Source organism: Tursiops truncatus, chromosome 11 (assembly GCF_011762595.2).
Source record: "Tursiops truncatus isolate mTurTru1 chromosome 11, mTurTru1.mat.Y, whole genome shotgun sequence".
Lineage (NCBI taxonomy): Eukaryota > Metazoa > Chordata > Mammalia > Artiodactyla > Delphinidae > Tursiops > Tursiops truncatus.
Genome location: NC_047044.1, coordinates 24,830,103 through 24,848,395, shown reverse-complemented (window position 1 = coordinate 24,848,395; position 18,293 = coordinate 24,830,103). Strand labels below are relative to the sequence as shown.

At 43.4% G+C, this 18,293-nt stretch overlaps 1 protein-coding gene and 1 non-coding gene across 4 annotated transcripts in view; one reads left to right on the top strand and one right to left on the bottom strand.

The window, feature by feature from the left end:
- LTA4H (leukotriene A4 hydrolase) overlaps positions 1-2,786 on the bottom strand; it is a 29,009-nt gene extending 26,223 nt beyond the window's left edge. The window contains exon 1 of one of the 3 annotated variants that reach the window (XM_019918558.3): positions 2,553-2,786. In XM_019918558.3, coding sequence (XP_019774117.1) covers positions 2,553-2,711 — 159 coding nt within the window. In that variant the 5' untranslated portion in view covers positions 2,712-2,786. The remainder of the gene's footprint in view (positions 1-2,552) is intronic. The other 2 variants (XM_019918557.3, XM_019918556.3) reach the window with 2 other exon arrangements.
- Positions 2,787-3,217: 431 nt separating this feature from the next.
- On the top strand, positions 3,218-3,289 carry TRNAD-GUC (transfer RNA aspartic acid (anticodon GUC)). Its single transcript has one exon. It is a non-coding gene; the product is annotated as a tRNA-Asp (tRNA).
- Positions 3,290-18,293: the final 15,004 nt, after the last annotated feature.

The window sequence follows — 18,293 nt, the reverse complement described above, 5'->3', positions numbered from 1 at the left end:
GCAGCCAAATTTGTTATGAGTATCATCTGTTTCCCTCCCAATGGGCAATTATTTCTTTTGGGGTACTCTCTTTTTTGGGGGTCCCTCAACTGTTGCCCTTACTCTACATTAGACTGATATATCTTCCTGCATTTGCATATTCAGAAATATTAGATTTTATAGCTTAAGAATAAGTTACTCCTTTGTTATATTTTGGCACCTATTTCTGAATATCTGATTTGTTGTAAAAACTTGGAGTATCTTATGTATATAAACTACTTACGTTTATACTACTCATAACCATAAGGGTGAATTATTTGGGTCATTTCCCAGTGGAACACATCCTATTTTCTGTATTTCCTAAACTTTTAAAATCTGTTCTGAATCAGAAGACTACTATACCTATTTTTTGTGAAACCATTTTCATATTCTCTGTGTTTGTTATAGCAGTTGGCCCGACCCTCTCCAGTAGCACTTACTGTACCACATTATAATGATTTATTTCTCCATTAGACTGAGGGTTCTTAAAAAGTTACTTAAAAAGTTACTTAGGCTTGCATTCCCAGGGTTTAACACAGTGCCGGAGAAACAGCACGTGCCAAGTAATGCATGAAGCAAGTCCTGGACCCAGAGAAAATAGAAGATGCAATGTTTAAGCTGTATATCTCAAGTCCTGACCTCAGCTATCACTCCCAAATTACTTAAGAAATTTCCCTTCAAATTTCACTGATAAATGTTATTAAGCAATTGATCAATAATAGTAATAAGAAAGAAAAACAAAGGAAACTGGATAGTTGACAAGTTGGAATTAGCAATTTAAAAATCTTCTCTTGAGATTTGGGGAATGCAAAAACAGGCAGGTTTTTAGACTGGGACACTGAAGGGACATTCTTTTCAAAATTTAAGCGCCCTGACCCTTGCTTACTCATGGAACAGAGGTAAAGGTTTTACTTTTATAAATAAGTGAGAGTGCAAGGTCATATTAAGCAGTGATAAGCTATCAAAATTCACTTTCTTGTAATAAAAAGAAATATTGCATTGAAACAGGACTTCAGTCCAGCTGATCCTGCCTGGGCAAAGCTGTCTGCAATAAACGATAGCATGGCACTTGAAGCAGACCAAAGTACAGCCTATAGGGAAATAGTTATCATCTTGCTTATAATGCTTTAATTATTTATTTTCCTTATAGTACTTGTGGTGACTCCAAATCAATACATAGAGGAGTCAACCTATTTTTCAAATCATAATTAGTCTAGCAAATTGCTAAATCACAAAGTAAGAAAGTTCACATGCTATATTAGTTCATATTAATGAACTCAAAATACAGGCCTATTACTCAAGCAGGAATAAATCATGAAAACCGCCAACTCTTATCTAAACTTATTACGCCCAATTAACTGACTCTATTCATTTCCCTCCATCAAGTCTACAACATACCTTATCTGATTGCTTATTGCTGGGCTTTGGTAGCTATCGCCATACTACTCTATGCAAAATACACTGTGACTGGCCTTTTCTTGTTCCTCTTATTTCTAAAATACTTATCTATGAAATTCTTCAGGTGATAGGTACAATCCAAATACTATCAGACAATTTGAGTAAGAACACTGAAAACAGGTTATGTTGTACAGATAAAATAATTTAATAACATTCCACAAATCTAAACAAGTCTTTCGTCATTCAAGTGGCTAGAGAGCTTGTAGAAGTCATTTTCTAAGAAGCGCAATATTATTTGCTTCTGGGAACCAACTATTAATAAATTGTATTGAGACATCCTTAGGAAGCTTGAAGAGCTTAAATTATTAGAAGAGAAGAGTGATAAGAATCAAAGGTAGGAAGGACCATGAACCCGGAGAGAGGTGCATCTGGAGTTAGAAAGTAGAGACTGCAAGTATCAAAGCAGGGCTGGGAATTCTCTAGGGCGGTTGAGAACTGGCAGGGAGACGGTGATCGGTCGTATCCGGCAGACCTGAGGGTTGAAATAAAGGGGCCTGGGAGGGAAAGGTGGGACTGAGAATCGGCAGGATATAGGGCCCGAGACTTAGCTGAGACTGTGGACTGAGGAAGGTGCACTGGGGACTGGAAGAATTCTGGGGCCTGAGGAGGGAGTTCTGGGCTGCAGGCCGAGGATATGGGGAGACCACAGGGGGCATTAGCGCTGGGAACTAGGATTAGCGGGGGAAGAGGGATTCGTGCTAAAATGAAACTTGAGCGCTGGGTGAGAAGCGGGGCGTGGAATGGGCCCTGGGATGTGTCCAGGGACTGGGAAGGAGGCTTTGGGGGAAGGGGTGGAGGAGAAGGCAGGTATACGTAGTGGGTGAGGAAGGACTGCAGAGACTCAAGTTGGGTTGGGAGGGATCGATATGGGGTGCGTGGGGGCTGAAGAAGGGGACGCTGAGAAATGAGTGTGGGCTGAAGAGGAGGTGCAGAACATGGGTTGCGGGCTGCGGAGGAGCACCGAGGGATGCGCAAAGCAGGCGGGGGTGTGGGACCGGGAAGGGGCCGAAGCGGGGTGAGAGACGAGAGGCAGGTGGCCGGGGAGAGGCGGGCACTGGGAGCCTGTCCCACCGTACCAGGCTGCGCAGATTGTCCTCCTGGGACTGGACGGTGAGTGCGGCGGTCCCGATCAGTACCCGGCGAGTAAAATCGACGCTGCAGCGCAGGTGCAGGTGCTTGGTCCGGCAGACGGACGCCGGGGAGGCCAAGGAGCACGTATCCACTACCTCGGGCATGGCTGTGCGGAGTCCCGCTGCACGCGATCAGCACCCCAACACTCAGCTGCCAGACTGACTACTCGACTGAGAGCGAGAGAAGGCGGGAGGGAGGTAAAGCAGCGGCGGCGCCCGCCGGGAAAGGAAGTTCCTTAAAGTCGGAGGAGAGTGCGGTACGGCATGGATGGAACTACAAGTCCCGTGGTGCAGCGCGACAAGGCGTGCGCTTTGTTCTCTGGGAGTGTGTGTGTTGAGGGGTGCAGAGGTGGGTTGATATTGCTCCCGAAGGGGGAGGAAGAGGAGGGGGAGGAAAAGGAAGGGAGTAGAAGTTAGAGGAAGGGTAAGCCGATGGAATTAAGTGCGGCGGGGAGATCAAACTGAACGCTTCCATTTTAGTTCCATTCAACTTCTCTGGAAATTGCAATAGCAGTAGAAGAATATCAGGCCTACTGGTAGTTGCAAATGGCAAGGAAGGGGCGGGGTGAAAAGAGATAAGTGGCCTCCCAGAAAACCAGCGTTCGTGCAGTTCCTCGTTAGTATAGTGGTGAGTATCCCCGCCTGTCACGCGGGAGACCGGGGTTCGATTCCCCGACGGGGAGGCACTGGAGTGTTTTTTCTTTTTCCCCCTCGCTAATAAAACGAAAATGTTCATACAAACATTTCAAAAGCAATTGTGAAAGAAAGAGTCAACGTCAAGATTTAGATTTTAAAGCTGTTTTGTTACTGCTTCCATGTTGGCAACCCAGTACAAGTGAGCTCAGTTCTGTCATTCAACAAGTATTTATTTAGTGCTCATTATGTACATTTCCAGGCCCTGGAGATCTAAAATGGAAATCAGCCACATTCCCGCCTTAGAAACTTAGAAGGATTACCTCAGCATACTGTAATGAGAGAATTCTATGATATGAGTGTGCAGTGGCCGCAAGGGGAGTGCAGAGCTGGGACATCCTGGAAGTGAGGAAGGGTTGAAGGACGACTTGCCTAAAACGTGGGACCTCAGAGTTGAAACTGGCAAAATTGGAAAAGCACGCGTGTCAAAGGACCTTAAACCGCTGGACCTTTAATCTTGAATGCATGAATGGGGGACTCATTGAAGAATTTTAAGCAGGGGAGTGACGTGGTCAGATTCATGTTATCAAAGGAACAGTGGTAGTGTTCAGAGAATGGGTATGCGGTATCAAAACCAGAGACAGGAGAGTTGGGAAACCACTGTTAAAATAGTCCAGGAAGAAGATGCTGAAGGGGGCCTGACATAGGTAATATGTAATATGTAATAAGTACAGATAGAGAGGAAGGAATGGAGGGAATACTTAAGAGATAAGTGATTTCACATTAAGAAGGAGCCTAAGATGATTTCTCAGATTCTTGGCTTCAGTGGCTGGATAATCATTAAACAAAGGAAGAGACTACGTGAAGAGGACAGATTTAGGTGGGAAAGCTCTAAGTTTAATTTGGGACAAATGGAGTTTGAGAATGTATGGGAGTCAGAGTGGAGATGTCCTCGAGACACTTGGGTATTTAAGTCAGTAGCTCTGGGGAAGTTTCAGGTAGATATGAGAGTATCACATAATGTGGTGGGTGAAACTATGACAGTGGGTAAACTCAGCCCAAGGACAGTGTGTAAAAAGAGCAGTGAAAACAGGTGGGAAGCTGGGAGAACACCAGAATTTAAGAAAAAAAGGCTAGAGGATGGGAAAAATCCTTTCACAATGTATACGTATAACAAGTCACCACGACGCGCACTTTAAATATCTTAACATTTTATTTGTCATTTATACCGCAATAAAGCTGAAATTTTATTTAAAAGGGGGGTGGGTGGTGCTAGAGTAAGAGGAACTCATGAAATAAACTAGAAAGAACCAAGCTGCAATGTCGAATACAGCCTAGAGGACTATTACAATAAGAAGTAAAAAGTCTTCCTTGGATTTGGCAGTGGGATGGAGGTGGGAAGATGGTGGTTTTGTTGACTTTTGTGGTTGAGTTGAAGGTGGGCGCCACAGAACAGTGACTGAGCAATAAAAGAGCAGAGAGGAAATAGGGCAGAGGCTGTTCTCTCAAGACGTGTGGCCAGTGTGAGAAGGGAAGAAAAAAAGAGGAATAGGGAGGAGTATGGTGCTGAGAAAGCATTTTTTATGTTTTTAGGGAGAGGGAAACTTGAACATGTTTAGAGGTGAAAGATTTCTAGAGAAGATGAATTGAGCAGTTGGAAAGTGCTGCGTCACTCCATTCTATATAAAAGTGATCTAACAATTAAATTTGACCTCAGCAACAGAAAGAGAGGCTATACATTTGGGTATCCTTGTGGTGGCCCCTGTAAGCCAGAGGAAAACAAAATAAAAACATCCAAAATTATGACATGGAATACCTTACACGTGCATAAATCCTAATTCCATAGGACCTAAGAATCCGTGGCATGATTGACGTTAGCAAACACTTTTTGAGGCCTAAAAGTGTTCCTGGTGTCACCAAATCTAGGGTGACAAATATGCAGTAGAATTGATTTAGTAGAAGAATACACAATCAAATTATCTTCCTACTGGAGAAAGTATAGTTTGTTTGTTTTAATAAAAGAATGTCAATATCATCATCTTCCATTATTGATTACCAGTAACCAACAGAGTTTACGCCTCTGTGTTCCAGAAGAGATATCCACAGACAACCACAAATGAATTCCTCAAACTGATTAATAGATGAATCAAAAGATAGATATGCAATAGGAATTGTTTTCTAAGATGCCACTGACTCCCAAATATAGAGGGTACAAAATTGACAATTCACACACAACAGGAGGGTTATTCATATCCAATGGTGGGTTGAGTTTTTAGAATGAAGCTTTCCATGCTTCTATAAAATAAAGATAATATCAGGGTGTATTTACAAAAGGAGATTTTAACTTTATAGAAGTATAGTTGATTTACAATGTTGTGTTAATTTCTTCTGTACAGCAAAGTGACTTAGTTTTATATATATATTCTTTTTCATATTCTTTTCCATTACGGTTTGTCACAGGATACTGAATATAGTTCCCTGTGCTATACAGTAGGACTTTGTTGTTTGTCCATCCTGTATATAGTAGTTTGCCTCTGCTAATCCCAAACTCCCATCAAAAGGAGATTTTATTAAGGATGAAAAAGATGAGTTACATAAAGTTTTATGAAAAGAAATGCACATGTATTTACAGAGCCATATGAGCAGGAGGTATTTCAGCTCTATTGCCCTGCGACTCTACCTTGAAAAGTTACTTAATCCCTCTAGGCCTCAGTCCCCTCAGGACAATTGAGATACCTCTGCCTTATGGGGTTGTTGAAAGGATGAAATGAGATCATGTCTGTGAAATGCTCAGCACTGTGCTTGGCCTAGAATAATCCTTTGTTATGTGTTAGCTAGTACCATTATTTCGGCTGGCTTTTATTTTGTCTATTTTGATAATTTTAATACGTATTTTCCCCTTGTTTTGTTAGCATGAGTTTTTAGGAAGACCTGGGAAATGAGAAGCAAATCACACTAAATTAGGCCTCTAAAAAGAGTCTGCAACATTAGCAATGATCATATGTTTTGAAATGCATTTACATTCAGGAAATTCAGGGAATTGCAATTGGTGCATTAACACGTTCCTTAAAAGGGTATAAAGACTTCTCATTTCTTTTCCCCCTTACTTCACATAGACCTTTCCCTTCTTTAAATAGTCAGTACAGTTTGCAGATATTAAGTGTGTTCTACTACACTGGGTTACCTAGAATAGAGTGAGGGGAGTTTCTGTCCTACCTGCTGGATAATTTACACTCTGTTATAAGCTATGCCAATGACCTAAGATAGCATGATGTTGAGATGAAGGCCAAGGCCCAAGGAGAACTATAAATGAAGTTCTAGAGGGACAGGTTCTTTCCCTTTAGGGAAGGTCAAGAATAACAACATGGATGGTGTAGCATTTGAGATGAGGCTTGAAGGACAAGCAGGATTTTAATAGGAAAAGTGGTAAGGGCTGTAGGATTGAGCATGGGGAATGGGAGGTGGGCAGCTTTCCAGGTAGAAATAGTAGCAAGAATCAAGGCATGGCCCTCGCGCCTCAACTACCGAAGCCCACACTCTTAGAGCCCGCGCTCCGCAACAAGGGGAGACACGGCAATGAGAAGCCCACGCACCGCAACGAAGAATAGCCCCCTCTCGCCGCAACTAGAGAAAGCCCGCACGCAACAACGAAGACCCAACGCAGCCAAAAATTAATTAATTAATTAATTTAAAAAAAGAATCAAGTCATGGGGCAAAAAGCAGAGATGTGTTTGGGAAAGAACAGTTCTGGGGGTAGAGAATCTAAAATCCAGGTAATACATCTGACATGATAGAGACCATTAGCTGTTCCCCAATGGATATATTTCTTTTCATTTTTAGTAGTAAAACCTTCAATGTTTAGCTGGATACGTGGCCTCCCAGAAGACTACGTTTCCCAGACTTCTTTGAAGTTATGGCCATATAACTAAGTTCTGGCCAATGGAAGGTAGGCAGTATTGTCAGTTATGACTTTTAGGAAGTGTCCTTAACAGGGATTTCTTTAATAAATGCTTTGCCTATTCTGCTATCTGGAATGCGGACTTGATGGCTAAAGCTCTAACTATCACGTTGTATCATGAGGTTGGAACCATTGCGAGGATGGTGAAGTAGCAGCATAGAAGGAGCTATGGGCTGGAGGTAGCCAGGTCTCTGGTGATTGTGGAAGGCCCCTGTGGACTGGATTTCCTCTCCTTAAGAGAGAAATAACTTCCACTCGGTTTAAGACAGTTATTTTGGGTTTTCTATCATCTCCTGGGAACTCAGTCTTTACCAGGACACCTGGTCTCTCTGTTGGATGGGTTTATCAGTTTTGCCCGAGATACTTACTTTTGTCCATCCATTTGTCACCACTTTATTGTGGACTATTGCATAAATTTGGAAAAAGTTATCAGATTGGCTTTCTTCCCCCTCTCTTGTGTTTTCTGCTAGAGCATTCTTTCTAATCTAATCTGCACTAGATATTCTCTACCTTTTGGGTAGACGTGGCTGCCTAGGGGTGGTTTAGTGAAGCGTGGCAAGGTGCAGACACCAGAGGTGTGAGAGACCATGAAGAGGTAGAGGCAGCGGATTAGAGTTCCTGGCGGGCCAGAGGACGGTTGGAATCAGGGTCCATAACTGGAAAGATAAGGGCTTGTGTGTGGTCAGGGAGTCCGACAGAATAAGATTATGGATGACTGCCTATTTTTATATAAAAGGGAGAAGGAGAATATATGTAAAGTTTGCTCATACCTATGTAAAATATTCCAGAAGGAAACTCAAAAAACTCATGGTATGGTTTGCCTGTGGGGAGGGGAAGTGACGTGGCTAAGAAGCAGAGGTGAGTGGGAGATATTTCAACCAAGTAACCTGTTAAGCCTTTTGAATTTTGATGTATGTGAACATATTACCTATTCAAAAAAAGTGATTTGTGGATATTTAAAAAAAATAATGTCACCAGACCCAAAACCTGCAAGCAGAACCCAAAACAGCCATCTGTGACTTCTTATTTACGTGAAGCTCCCTGGCTCTGGAGCCCTGCGGTCAGCTCCACCTGCCGCGCTTCAGCCGTGCTGAACACAACTTGCCCGAGATCTCCGCTCTCCCTTGCTCTCCCTTGATCTGGAAGCCTCTTCACGCTGCCCGGCACCCCGCTGCTCCACAGCAGGGCCCTCCCCTGCCTTCTCAGGACGATTCCTCCCTTCCCTCCAGCCTGGGTCTGGGTGGGAGTCTAGTAGGATCTCTTTCCCTAATGGAATGAGGTATATGTGATGCCCTTCACAACCTCCTTCCAGTGGGTGAGAAAACAGAAGGTTTCAGCCACCTCTTTTTATATTTAGCTCCCCAAAGGGTTGAGGCAGCCCTGACTCGTTTCTGCATTTTTCTGTCAAATCTGGTTTTGCTTCCTCAGCCTTCTGTAAGAATTTTAGATTTACATTCACATCTCCAGTCTGTTCTTCCTGTCAAGAAAAGGTTTGGGCAGCTGGGGAGGCAGAAATGAAAGGAACACGAGACAAAGTCCTTCCAGTTTCGTAAAACACCTGCCCCTCCACTTGCCCCCTCTCCTTGCACCGCCTCTCTCTCTGTCCCTCACACGGTTGGAAGCAGGCAGGGTCAGGAGAGCCTCATCAGTTACCTGGTCTCCCACCACGGCCTGTCTTGTTTCTCTGTCTGTGCCCTCGGGAGAGACCAGCCTGAACAAGAGAGATTGTCAAGCTCTCCTGGGTTCGAGCCCAAGAATCACTCTGGTCACGTGACAGTCTCTGGTAACCCACACAGAGTGGTTCCAACACCAGCAGCTGTCAGCCCCGCCCCCATCCCAGACCTAGGGGATCACAGTCTGCATTCTAACAAGATCCCCAGGTGATTCATGGGCACATTAAACTAAACCACGGCCTTATAGGCTCAAAGGATACTTTGGAAGTTGGAGGAAATTCAGTTCCAGAGTTAATCAGACTTGGCAGGACTCCTTCTTTTGGAGTTCACAGCCCTGGACCCTCAAATCAGTACGCCCATAACACCTTAATGCCATCCCCAGCACAGCACTCCACCGCACTGTGCACAACTGTCAGTAAATATAAGTCCCAGACGTATATTTTCTCTCTCACAGCATGTTTGTAGTATGAATGAACAAATGTGTAAATGAATGAATGAGATTTCATATGAGGTTCCAGGCTTCCTTCTACTTGGTGCGTTGCTCTGTGTTGACTATGGGGCAGAGAGAAAACTACCCTCTGACCACTTCCTTGTCCTCTGATGTCACCAGGCAATACGTTTGCTTGCAACAGGGAATGCGCTTACCACCCTCTTGCTAATGGTATACACTTTAAAAACATTTTTCTTGAAGCAAACTATCCATTCATAAAATTGCACCTAACATAAGTGTATAACTCTCTGAACTTTATGAATTGAACACACCGGTGCAAGCAGTAGCCAGATGAGACACAGAACATGACCACCACCCCAGTAGATGCCCCGTCAAATTCCCTTCCAGTCTCTATAAATCTCACTCCCTAGGGGTAACTGCTGCCTGACTTGCAGTAACTTATTACTTCTACCTGTCCTGCTCTTTATATTTCCTTTATATAAATGGAAACGTGCAGGAGGTCCACTCGTGCCTGACTTCTTTAGCTCGTGACGTCTGTGGACCCTCCATACTGTTGTGTGCAGTTCCAGGTTGTGCATTCTCATTGCTGTGTAGTATGACACGTGTGGACAGACCACAATTTATTTATCCATTCTACTGTGGATGGACATCAGAGTGATTTTCAGTTCTGGGAATGACACTGCTATGGACATTCCAGAACATGTCTTTGGTGAACATATTGTAGCCAGGTTTTGATGTGCTGCTTTGAAGTTTGGACAGCGTTTTTCCAGGAAATTTCCCGTGGGACCCCTGCACCAAGCAAAAAATCAGTCACTGGGGTAACACAGGATCTCTAGTCATGGACGCAAACCCAACAACCCTCCAACTTGTGAAGGTGGATCAGGCAGGGAGGGAAGTTGTTTTCAAGTTATAAGAATAGAATTCTTCGCAAGTACTGGTTTAGATCATACTTTATTTCCCCCTCAGTCACTTGTTTCTTTTCTAGGTGCGACTGATTTCAAGGTTTAGCTCTACCGGGTTTTTTTCCTGACTCAGAGATTCCAGCTCTACTTACATTTTTCCTACAAAGAGGCCAGTGGTACTTCATCAGAACAGGTACTTTCACCTTTTGTTCTAAAGCATGAGTTGGATTTGACAAGTGTCTACAAGGTTGCGTTTTCAAAAGCAAAATTTCTGTCTGACATTGGATGGCTTTGAGCCCAATTTCTCTTGTTTTGCCAACAGAGCCTGTTATTACTACTTGCTGGTGAAATATGTTTTCAGCAAAGACCCCCCCGCCCCAATGGCTTTCCTCCTAAACAGTCTTCTCATCTACAAATCCGTGTTTGAGGAACTAACTATTATTCTGTCATTTCTTATCAAAGGCCCCTCTTACTTAGTATTTGGAGTTGAGCAACTCGTGTAAGAAGCTCACAATTTTGACAGTCTTCACCTTCTCCCGCAGACGTGTCTCGGTATTTCTCAAGCTGAGGCACATTCTTCCTCTTCCACCTGGTTCCCACCACCCTTCCAAGCTGCTTCCTCTTGGCTCCCAAGCGCAGCCAACTTCTCCAGTCAAACCCCACTTCCTTTCCCACAGACACACCTCACCGTGCTCAGCTGTACTCGTCCAGGTCCCTGCTAGAAGACCCCCTTCTCTCACCTCTGTTCACCGCCCCCTTTCTCCATGAATATTTTCCTAATGTATTTTCCTTTCCCTTTGGGTCCTTAAATTTTCTCAGTGCAAATGTTACACACACACACACACACACACACACACACACACGCACACACGTCAACCCTCATTGGTCGCAGACTTCGTATTTGTGAGTTTGCCTACTTGCTAAAATTTCTTTTCTGCCCCCAAATCAATACTTGCGGTCATCTGTGCACACAAACAGAGCTGTAAAAATTTCGACTTGCACAGCTGAGGTTGAGCTCAGCTTTCTTGTTTCTGCTTCTTATATTGTGAATACTTGTCATTTTTGTGGTTTATTTAGTCTCACGTTTTTCACATTTTCGCGCTTATTGTGGGTGATTTCGCTTTTTAAAATATCCTCCAAGCCAATGCTGGAGTGCTGTCTCGTGTTCCTAAGTGCGAGAAGGCTGCCATGTGCCCCATGGGGGACGCACGTGTGTTATAGATGAACTTTGTTCAGGTGTGAGTTCAAGTGCTGTTGGCCGTGAGTTCAATGTTAATGAATCAACTGTATAGTAGTGACTTTAGACAGAAACACACATGAAACAAGGGTATATATTCACTGGCTGATGAAAATGTTATGATCAGAGGCTCTCAGGAACCTGCTGTATTTCCCCAGGGAGCCATGGTTCAGAATTCACTAATCCAGTGTTCAAGGTGACTTTATGAAACATAATTGCTACAGATAAGGAGAATCAATCAGCTGTATATACTTCTCGTAGTTCAGTTAGTTTGTATTTGTTTTGTTTTGTTTTTGCGGTGCGCGGGCCTCTCACTGCTGTGGTCTTTCCCGTTGCGGAGCACAGGCTCCACACGCGCAGGCTCAGCGGCCATGGCTCACGGGCCCAGCTGCTCCGCGGCATGTGGGATCCTCCCGGACCGGGGCACGAACCCGTGTTCCTCGCATCGGCAGGCTGACTCTCAACCACTGCGCCACCAGGGAAGCCCTAGTTTGCATTTGTTTGTTTCAACTTCTCTTCCTCTGTTCCCAGAGGGGTTAGCTGGTAGGCTTCTTCCAAGTCTACCTTAACTGTCTCACAGCACCCAGCTCAGTACAAACAACGTGGTGGGTCCTCAGTGGATGTGGAAGGAGAAGCAGAAGGGAGGGGAGGGGGGGAGGAACAAAGGAAGGAGAAGGACAGAAAGAAAAGCCCTAATCAAGGAAGCTGAAGTTATTGCTTTGTCTAAGACGCTTTGGGTCCCCTCAGTCCTCAAATGCTTCCTCTTTATTTCTGAGCAGAGTCATTAAACTAGAATAATATAAAATTGGAAATTAAGTGATATTTTGTGATAGATTTGACTTTTATTTCTGTTCTTGAAGGAATCAAACAGAGCAAATCTTCCAGATTCTTTTGAGTTTTTCTATTTTCCTTCTCCTCACCTCCCTGCCCCCCCGCGCCGCCCCCCAACCTTGGTCTTCACTTGGAGAGAGAGAACCACAGAACTTCCAAACTTAGGTATTCACGGCAGGCATAACCACAACTTGGCAGCAACATAAGACACCTTTCGTGGGCACCAAGCAGCATGGATGCCTGCTTGTCCCTGGGAAGTTCATAAACCTATTGGGAAAATGGAGACCATGAAGTGAAACCGCTAAAGATCAGTGTGGGAGACTGAATAATTAACGGGCATGCAGGTGGACCAGTCTGCAAATGTTGTAGGAATTCAACAGAGAGATCAGTGGGCATCTTCCTGGAAGCAGTGAGGCTTGCATTGAACCATAACGCAGGGGTCTCTAAATTTTTTAATTGATAACTAATATCAGTAAAAATTCGGGGCACACCTTCAATACATGTTTGCTCATTTATAACTTCTCTACATGGGTTAATATAATTAATGACTAAGGCACAAAATACACTGAGGGCAAAGTTCATTGTCAGGGATCATGAATATCAACATTTATTTTAAATAACCATCTTGATTTGGCAGGGGGGGTTGGATACCTTCTTGTCAGATCTGATTTTGATCATCATTGTTTTGTTTTGTTCCTTAAGTCAATGTGCCTACTTCATCTTGGAGTAGGAGAATCTTTAGTTCTGTCATTTTCTTGTGGCTCATTTATGCTACATTCTATCTTCTGCTTTGAGTCTGCAATTTGTGAAACGTGACCTTAGAACTTTGAGTGACCTGAGTATCCAGAAGAGTCAGAAGTCTGCAGGAGGTTTTAACCAGAGGCAGGGGAGACATTACCCACTGAGAGAAGTTAAAGAAACAGTAGAAGAACAGAATGTTGTTGCATATGATTACATCTCAGAAGTCATGCTTATGAAACAGAGCAGAGACATAAATAATATTAGAGATTTAATATTTTCTGCCCACACCCAAATGATTGCCGTGTGTATGTGTTCAGCCCACTCTGGAAACCCTTTCTGGATGAATGTGTAAAGTTTGGATGGGTAATTGAAAGGGAAAGTACTCCCAGTAAGGTTGATGATTAAGAGGAAAGTCAGATACCAAAGGCAAATTCAGAAAAATAACACACTTCTTCAACCTCCAGATGTATTTCCAAAGGATAGCTCCACTGCATTTTACACGAGATGACTATGTGACCTGGGACTGTCCACTCCACCCTGTCTTGGTGATCAGGGCAGGGATTCATTGAGGTTTCCTGTGTCCTAGAAGAGGAGAAGTTAGCGGCCACTGGAAAGCTATCTTTCCCGCTTTAAGCTAGCATCGTTGAGCCTTGAAAGTGACATACCACCACTTTGCAATGTTCTGTTGGTCACATAGAAAACCCCTGATACAATAGGAAGGAACTACAGAAAGCCACAAATACTAGGAGGTGGGGATTGTTGCGGGCCTTTTGGGGGGCTGGCTACTACCATGAGGTTGGCATTATTATCACCCTCAGTTTATGGAGGAGGAAACCGAGGCTCTGATAAATAATTTGCTCGAGTCACTCAGTTTGCAACAGGCAGAGCTGGGGTTCAAACCCAGGCAGTGTGACCCCAGAGCACATCCTTTTTTGAGCACAACCCAATACTCTGGCCTCACCACAAGCCTCTTTCTAACTTCCTTTCTTTCCCCCACTGCATCAAACCTTGGGAATAAGGTATATTTCCTTTTGCTTAGACCATTTTGAAAGTCATTGTTTCTTCAGGGTGGAGGTTGGAGGGTTTCCAAAGAATGAAATATAATGAAAACATCTGGCCAAAGTCACTAATGTGTACACATTTATTAATTAATTAAGAAGATGTAACACACAGACGACAAATAACAAGATCATTGGCCCAATTTCAGACCCTATCATTTACAAAACGTATACAGGCAGAAAGTCGGTTGTGTGTACATTCTGTTAAACTCCTTTTCTTCATGGTTGTTTGGGTTACATTGTTGTCTCATGTGGCTGGGTGGGCTCAACTGAGCAACATTTTGCTTAAAAAAGTCTGTAAGATTAGACCTTAGGAAACAAAAGCCGGAAAGAGAAACTACATTTCCTATAAAATGCGGAACCGTGGGATAACAGCTTTGACAAACAGTATGACTGGATAGAGGCCAATTCTTATATGAGAAGGAATGGGATTATATACAATATATAATGTCACCTGTATAAATGATCACGTGAAAGCTAAAGTTTTGTCGTTCTTTTGTTGTGATCTTTTTTAAACCAAATTTGTGCTGCATTACACATTCCCACCGTAAGCCTGAGGCTGCTGGCCGCCTTCTTGTCGTCATGCTGTGCTTGAGAATGACACCAAAATAAAGAGAGCGAGAAAGAAATGAGAGAGTGGGAGTCTACTGAGCCAATGAATTCCCCTTTTCAGCTTATGCCAGTTGGAGTTTTCTGTCATTTGCAACCAAAGGAATACTAACCAACAGATATATTCCACTATATATCTATATGTTCATATCTATTTCATTATATCAATATGTCTCCCTACTTGACCATAATTCTTTGAGGGCAGTAGATGCTCAATGAGTATTTGTTGAATGAATTTAGTGAAGAGTGTTTTGAAGGGGACTGAGCCTAGAGCAGGGACATCTTTTTTTCTTTTAAGTGGAGTGTAGTTGATTTACAATGTTTCAGGTGTACAGCAAAGTGATTCAATTATATACATATAACTGAATATATATATTCTTTTTCAGATTCCTTTCCGTTATAGGCTCTTACAAGATATTGAATATAGTTCTAGAGCAGGGACATCGTTTTTTAAAAAAATAATTAATTAATCGATTTTTGGCTATATTGGGTCTTTGTTGCTGCATGCGGGCTTTCTCTAGTTGCGGCGAGCGGGGGCTACTCTTCACTGCAGTGTGCGGACTTCTCATTGCGTTGGCTTCTCTTGTTGTGGAGCGCGGGCTTAGTTGCTCCACGGCATATGGGATCTTCCCAGCTCAGGGCTCTAACCCGTGTCCCCTGCACTGGCAGGCGTATTCTTAACGACTACGCCACCAGGGAAGCCCAAGAGCATGGACGTCTTTAGGGAGGATAAGGAACTTGGTGCAAGATGTGATCAAGGGACTCAGTCAGGTTGGAGTGGGATTGAAAGGGAAGGGACAGATACTAGATAAGGAATTCTCAAGGCAATGATACAGAGTGGGGTGGAACAATAGTTAGCTTAGGTGCTACCCCATTTGGTGTGTTTGTGTCTGTGTTGTTTTAGTAAGCTTTTTTCTGGCCTAAATTAACATTGAGTTTTACTAGCCTGTCTAAAGCACGCATCTCTGCCAGTTTATCGCAAGTGGAAAAATAAATGTTGGAGAATCAGAGCCTCGCTTATGAGCAAATAAGCCTGATGGTCACAAAAAAAGAGCTTTTACTAAACAGACACCTTCAGGTCTTCATAAAGGCAGGGCCAGGAGCTCAGAGGCCTGCAGAACTCAGTTTGCAGTGACAGGCAGCTCCTGGACAATTTAATGGAGCATCAACTACAAGCAAAGGCCCTGAGTGAAATGGAGATTGGGAGGTGAGGTTGCCCTTGCTTTCTCTATCCACCAGCCAAGAAGGAGACACATGAAAGCTATGAATAACAACACCCTCCAACCACCTCCAGGATCCAGTGGAAAGGAGGAACAAGGCCCCTCTTTCTTCTATCCCATCTCCTTAAAAAGGAGCTGAATACACCCTGAGAAAACCATAATTCAAAAAGATACATGTACTGCAATGTTCATTGCAGCACTATTTACAATAGCCAGGACATGGAAGCAACCTAAATGTCCATCAACAGATGAATGGATAAAGAAGATGTGGCACATATATACAATGGAATATTACTCAGCCATAAAAAGGAATGAAACTGAGTTACTTGTAATGAGGTGGATGGACCTAGAGTCTGTCATACAGAGTGAAGTAAGTCAGAAAGAGAAAAACATACCGTATGCTAATGTACATATATGGAATCTAAAAAAACAGTACTGATAAATGTAGCGGCAGGGCAGGAATAAAGATGCAGACATAGAGAACGGACTTGAGGACACAGGGGTGGGGGGAGAGGAAGCTGGGACGAAGGGAGAGAGTAGCATTGACATATACACACTACCAAATGTAAAATGGATGGCTAGTGGGAAGCCGCTGCATAGCACCGGGAGATCAGCCCGGTGTTTTGTGACCACCTAGAGGGGTGGGATAGGGAGGGTGGGAGGGAGGCTCAAGAGGGAGGGGATATGGGGATATATGTATACATATAGCTGATTCACTTTGTTATACAGCAGAAACTAATACACCATTGTAAAGCAATTATACTCCAATAAAGATATTGGGGAAAAAAAAAAGGGAGCTGAATCCTATAGAGACTCAACATCTTCACTTTCAGCCCAACCCTGGGACAGGTCAGCAGGATGCAGAGGCACTGTCTGTTTTGCTTTGGGATTATTGCACTTCTGCTCTCCGACTTTGTCACTGATCTGCAGACTCCCAGCTGTGAGGTCTTTCTGTGACCCATGCATGGATCGGCCATGGGGAAGACCCCACTTTCCAGGACAAGGGAGCTACAGCAGAACTGTCCAATGGGAACTTTCTGTGATGATGGAAATGCTCTATATTTATGCAGTTCTTTATGGCAGCGTCAGCCACATGTGTCTACTGAGCACCTGAGACGTGATTAGTGCAGGTGAAGAACTGAATTTTTAATTCAGTCTAATTTAATTAGTTAAAATTTAAGCAGTGACTAGTGGCTGCCCTGTTGGATAATTCAGCTCTCTAGTTTCTTTCTCTCTCTCTCTCTCCCTTCTACTTATATTCCGGCCCATCCGTCTCCCTCTTGCTAAAATAGCTCCTGTGGAATGTGGACTTTCTATTTTTTAAAACCCTTCCAGTCTGGGCCAGTGCCCTAAACCAGTGGATGTACAATGAGTCAGTTAAATGTCACCTCTTTTAGTGAAGAGGATTCTTGATGGTGAATCAAAAACAGAATCTGTAATAAAACAATATGCTGACATTTTAAATTATTAGTATATTACACAACTCCTTTAAACTGGTTGTTTATCTCTTACTAAGAAGAAACTGTACGGGCAGAGAACATGTCTGTAAAGAGTTCTGGAGCCAGACTCCCTTGTTCAAGATGACTGTCTCACTTATTAGCTGTAGGTTCTTGGGCAAGTTACCGAATTTCTCAGTACTTCAGTTTCCTCCTCTGTGAAACAGAGATAACAATACCCTGAGGGTTGTAATGAAGTTTAAATCATTTTTCTGTGTAAAGCAATGAGACAGAGCTTGGCACATAGTAGGTGTTAATCAGTATTTACTAATATTCCCTTTGCTTATCACCCTTCCTTGCACGGGGCAGGTGTTCAATAGACATTTGCTGAGTGAATGAATGACTGGATTAAGTATGTTGCCACCAGGTGGCAGTAGTACCTCACTAATAGGGATTGAACCAAAACCCAGGGACTGTGCTTGGAGAGATTTCATTGAAACTCCCTCCGGAAGTCCCAGATGCACAGTATGAAGAAAAGAACTGAACTTCTTCTTTCTCCTGCCCCTCCTTTTTCTCTAATCTCTGCTCTGTCTCTACTGTGATGAACCTTTTCTCTTTTTCCTTCTGTATTACTCCGCTCGGGCTACCGTAACAAAAGACTAGGTAGCTTAAGTGACAGACGTCTATTTTCTCATGGTTCTAGAGGATACAAGTTCAAGATCGAGGTGTCTACAGGGTTGGTTTCCAGTGGGGCCTCCTTCTTGGCTTGTAGATGGTCTCTTCTCTGTGCATGCACACAGGGAGAGATCCTTGGTATCTTTCCTCTTCTTATAAAGTCACCAGTCATATTAGATTTGGCCCCTACATTTATGACCTGATTTAACTTTAATTACCTCCCTAAGGGCCATATCTCCTTATGTCCCCAAATACAGTCAACA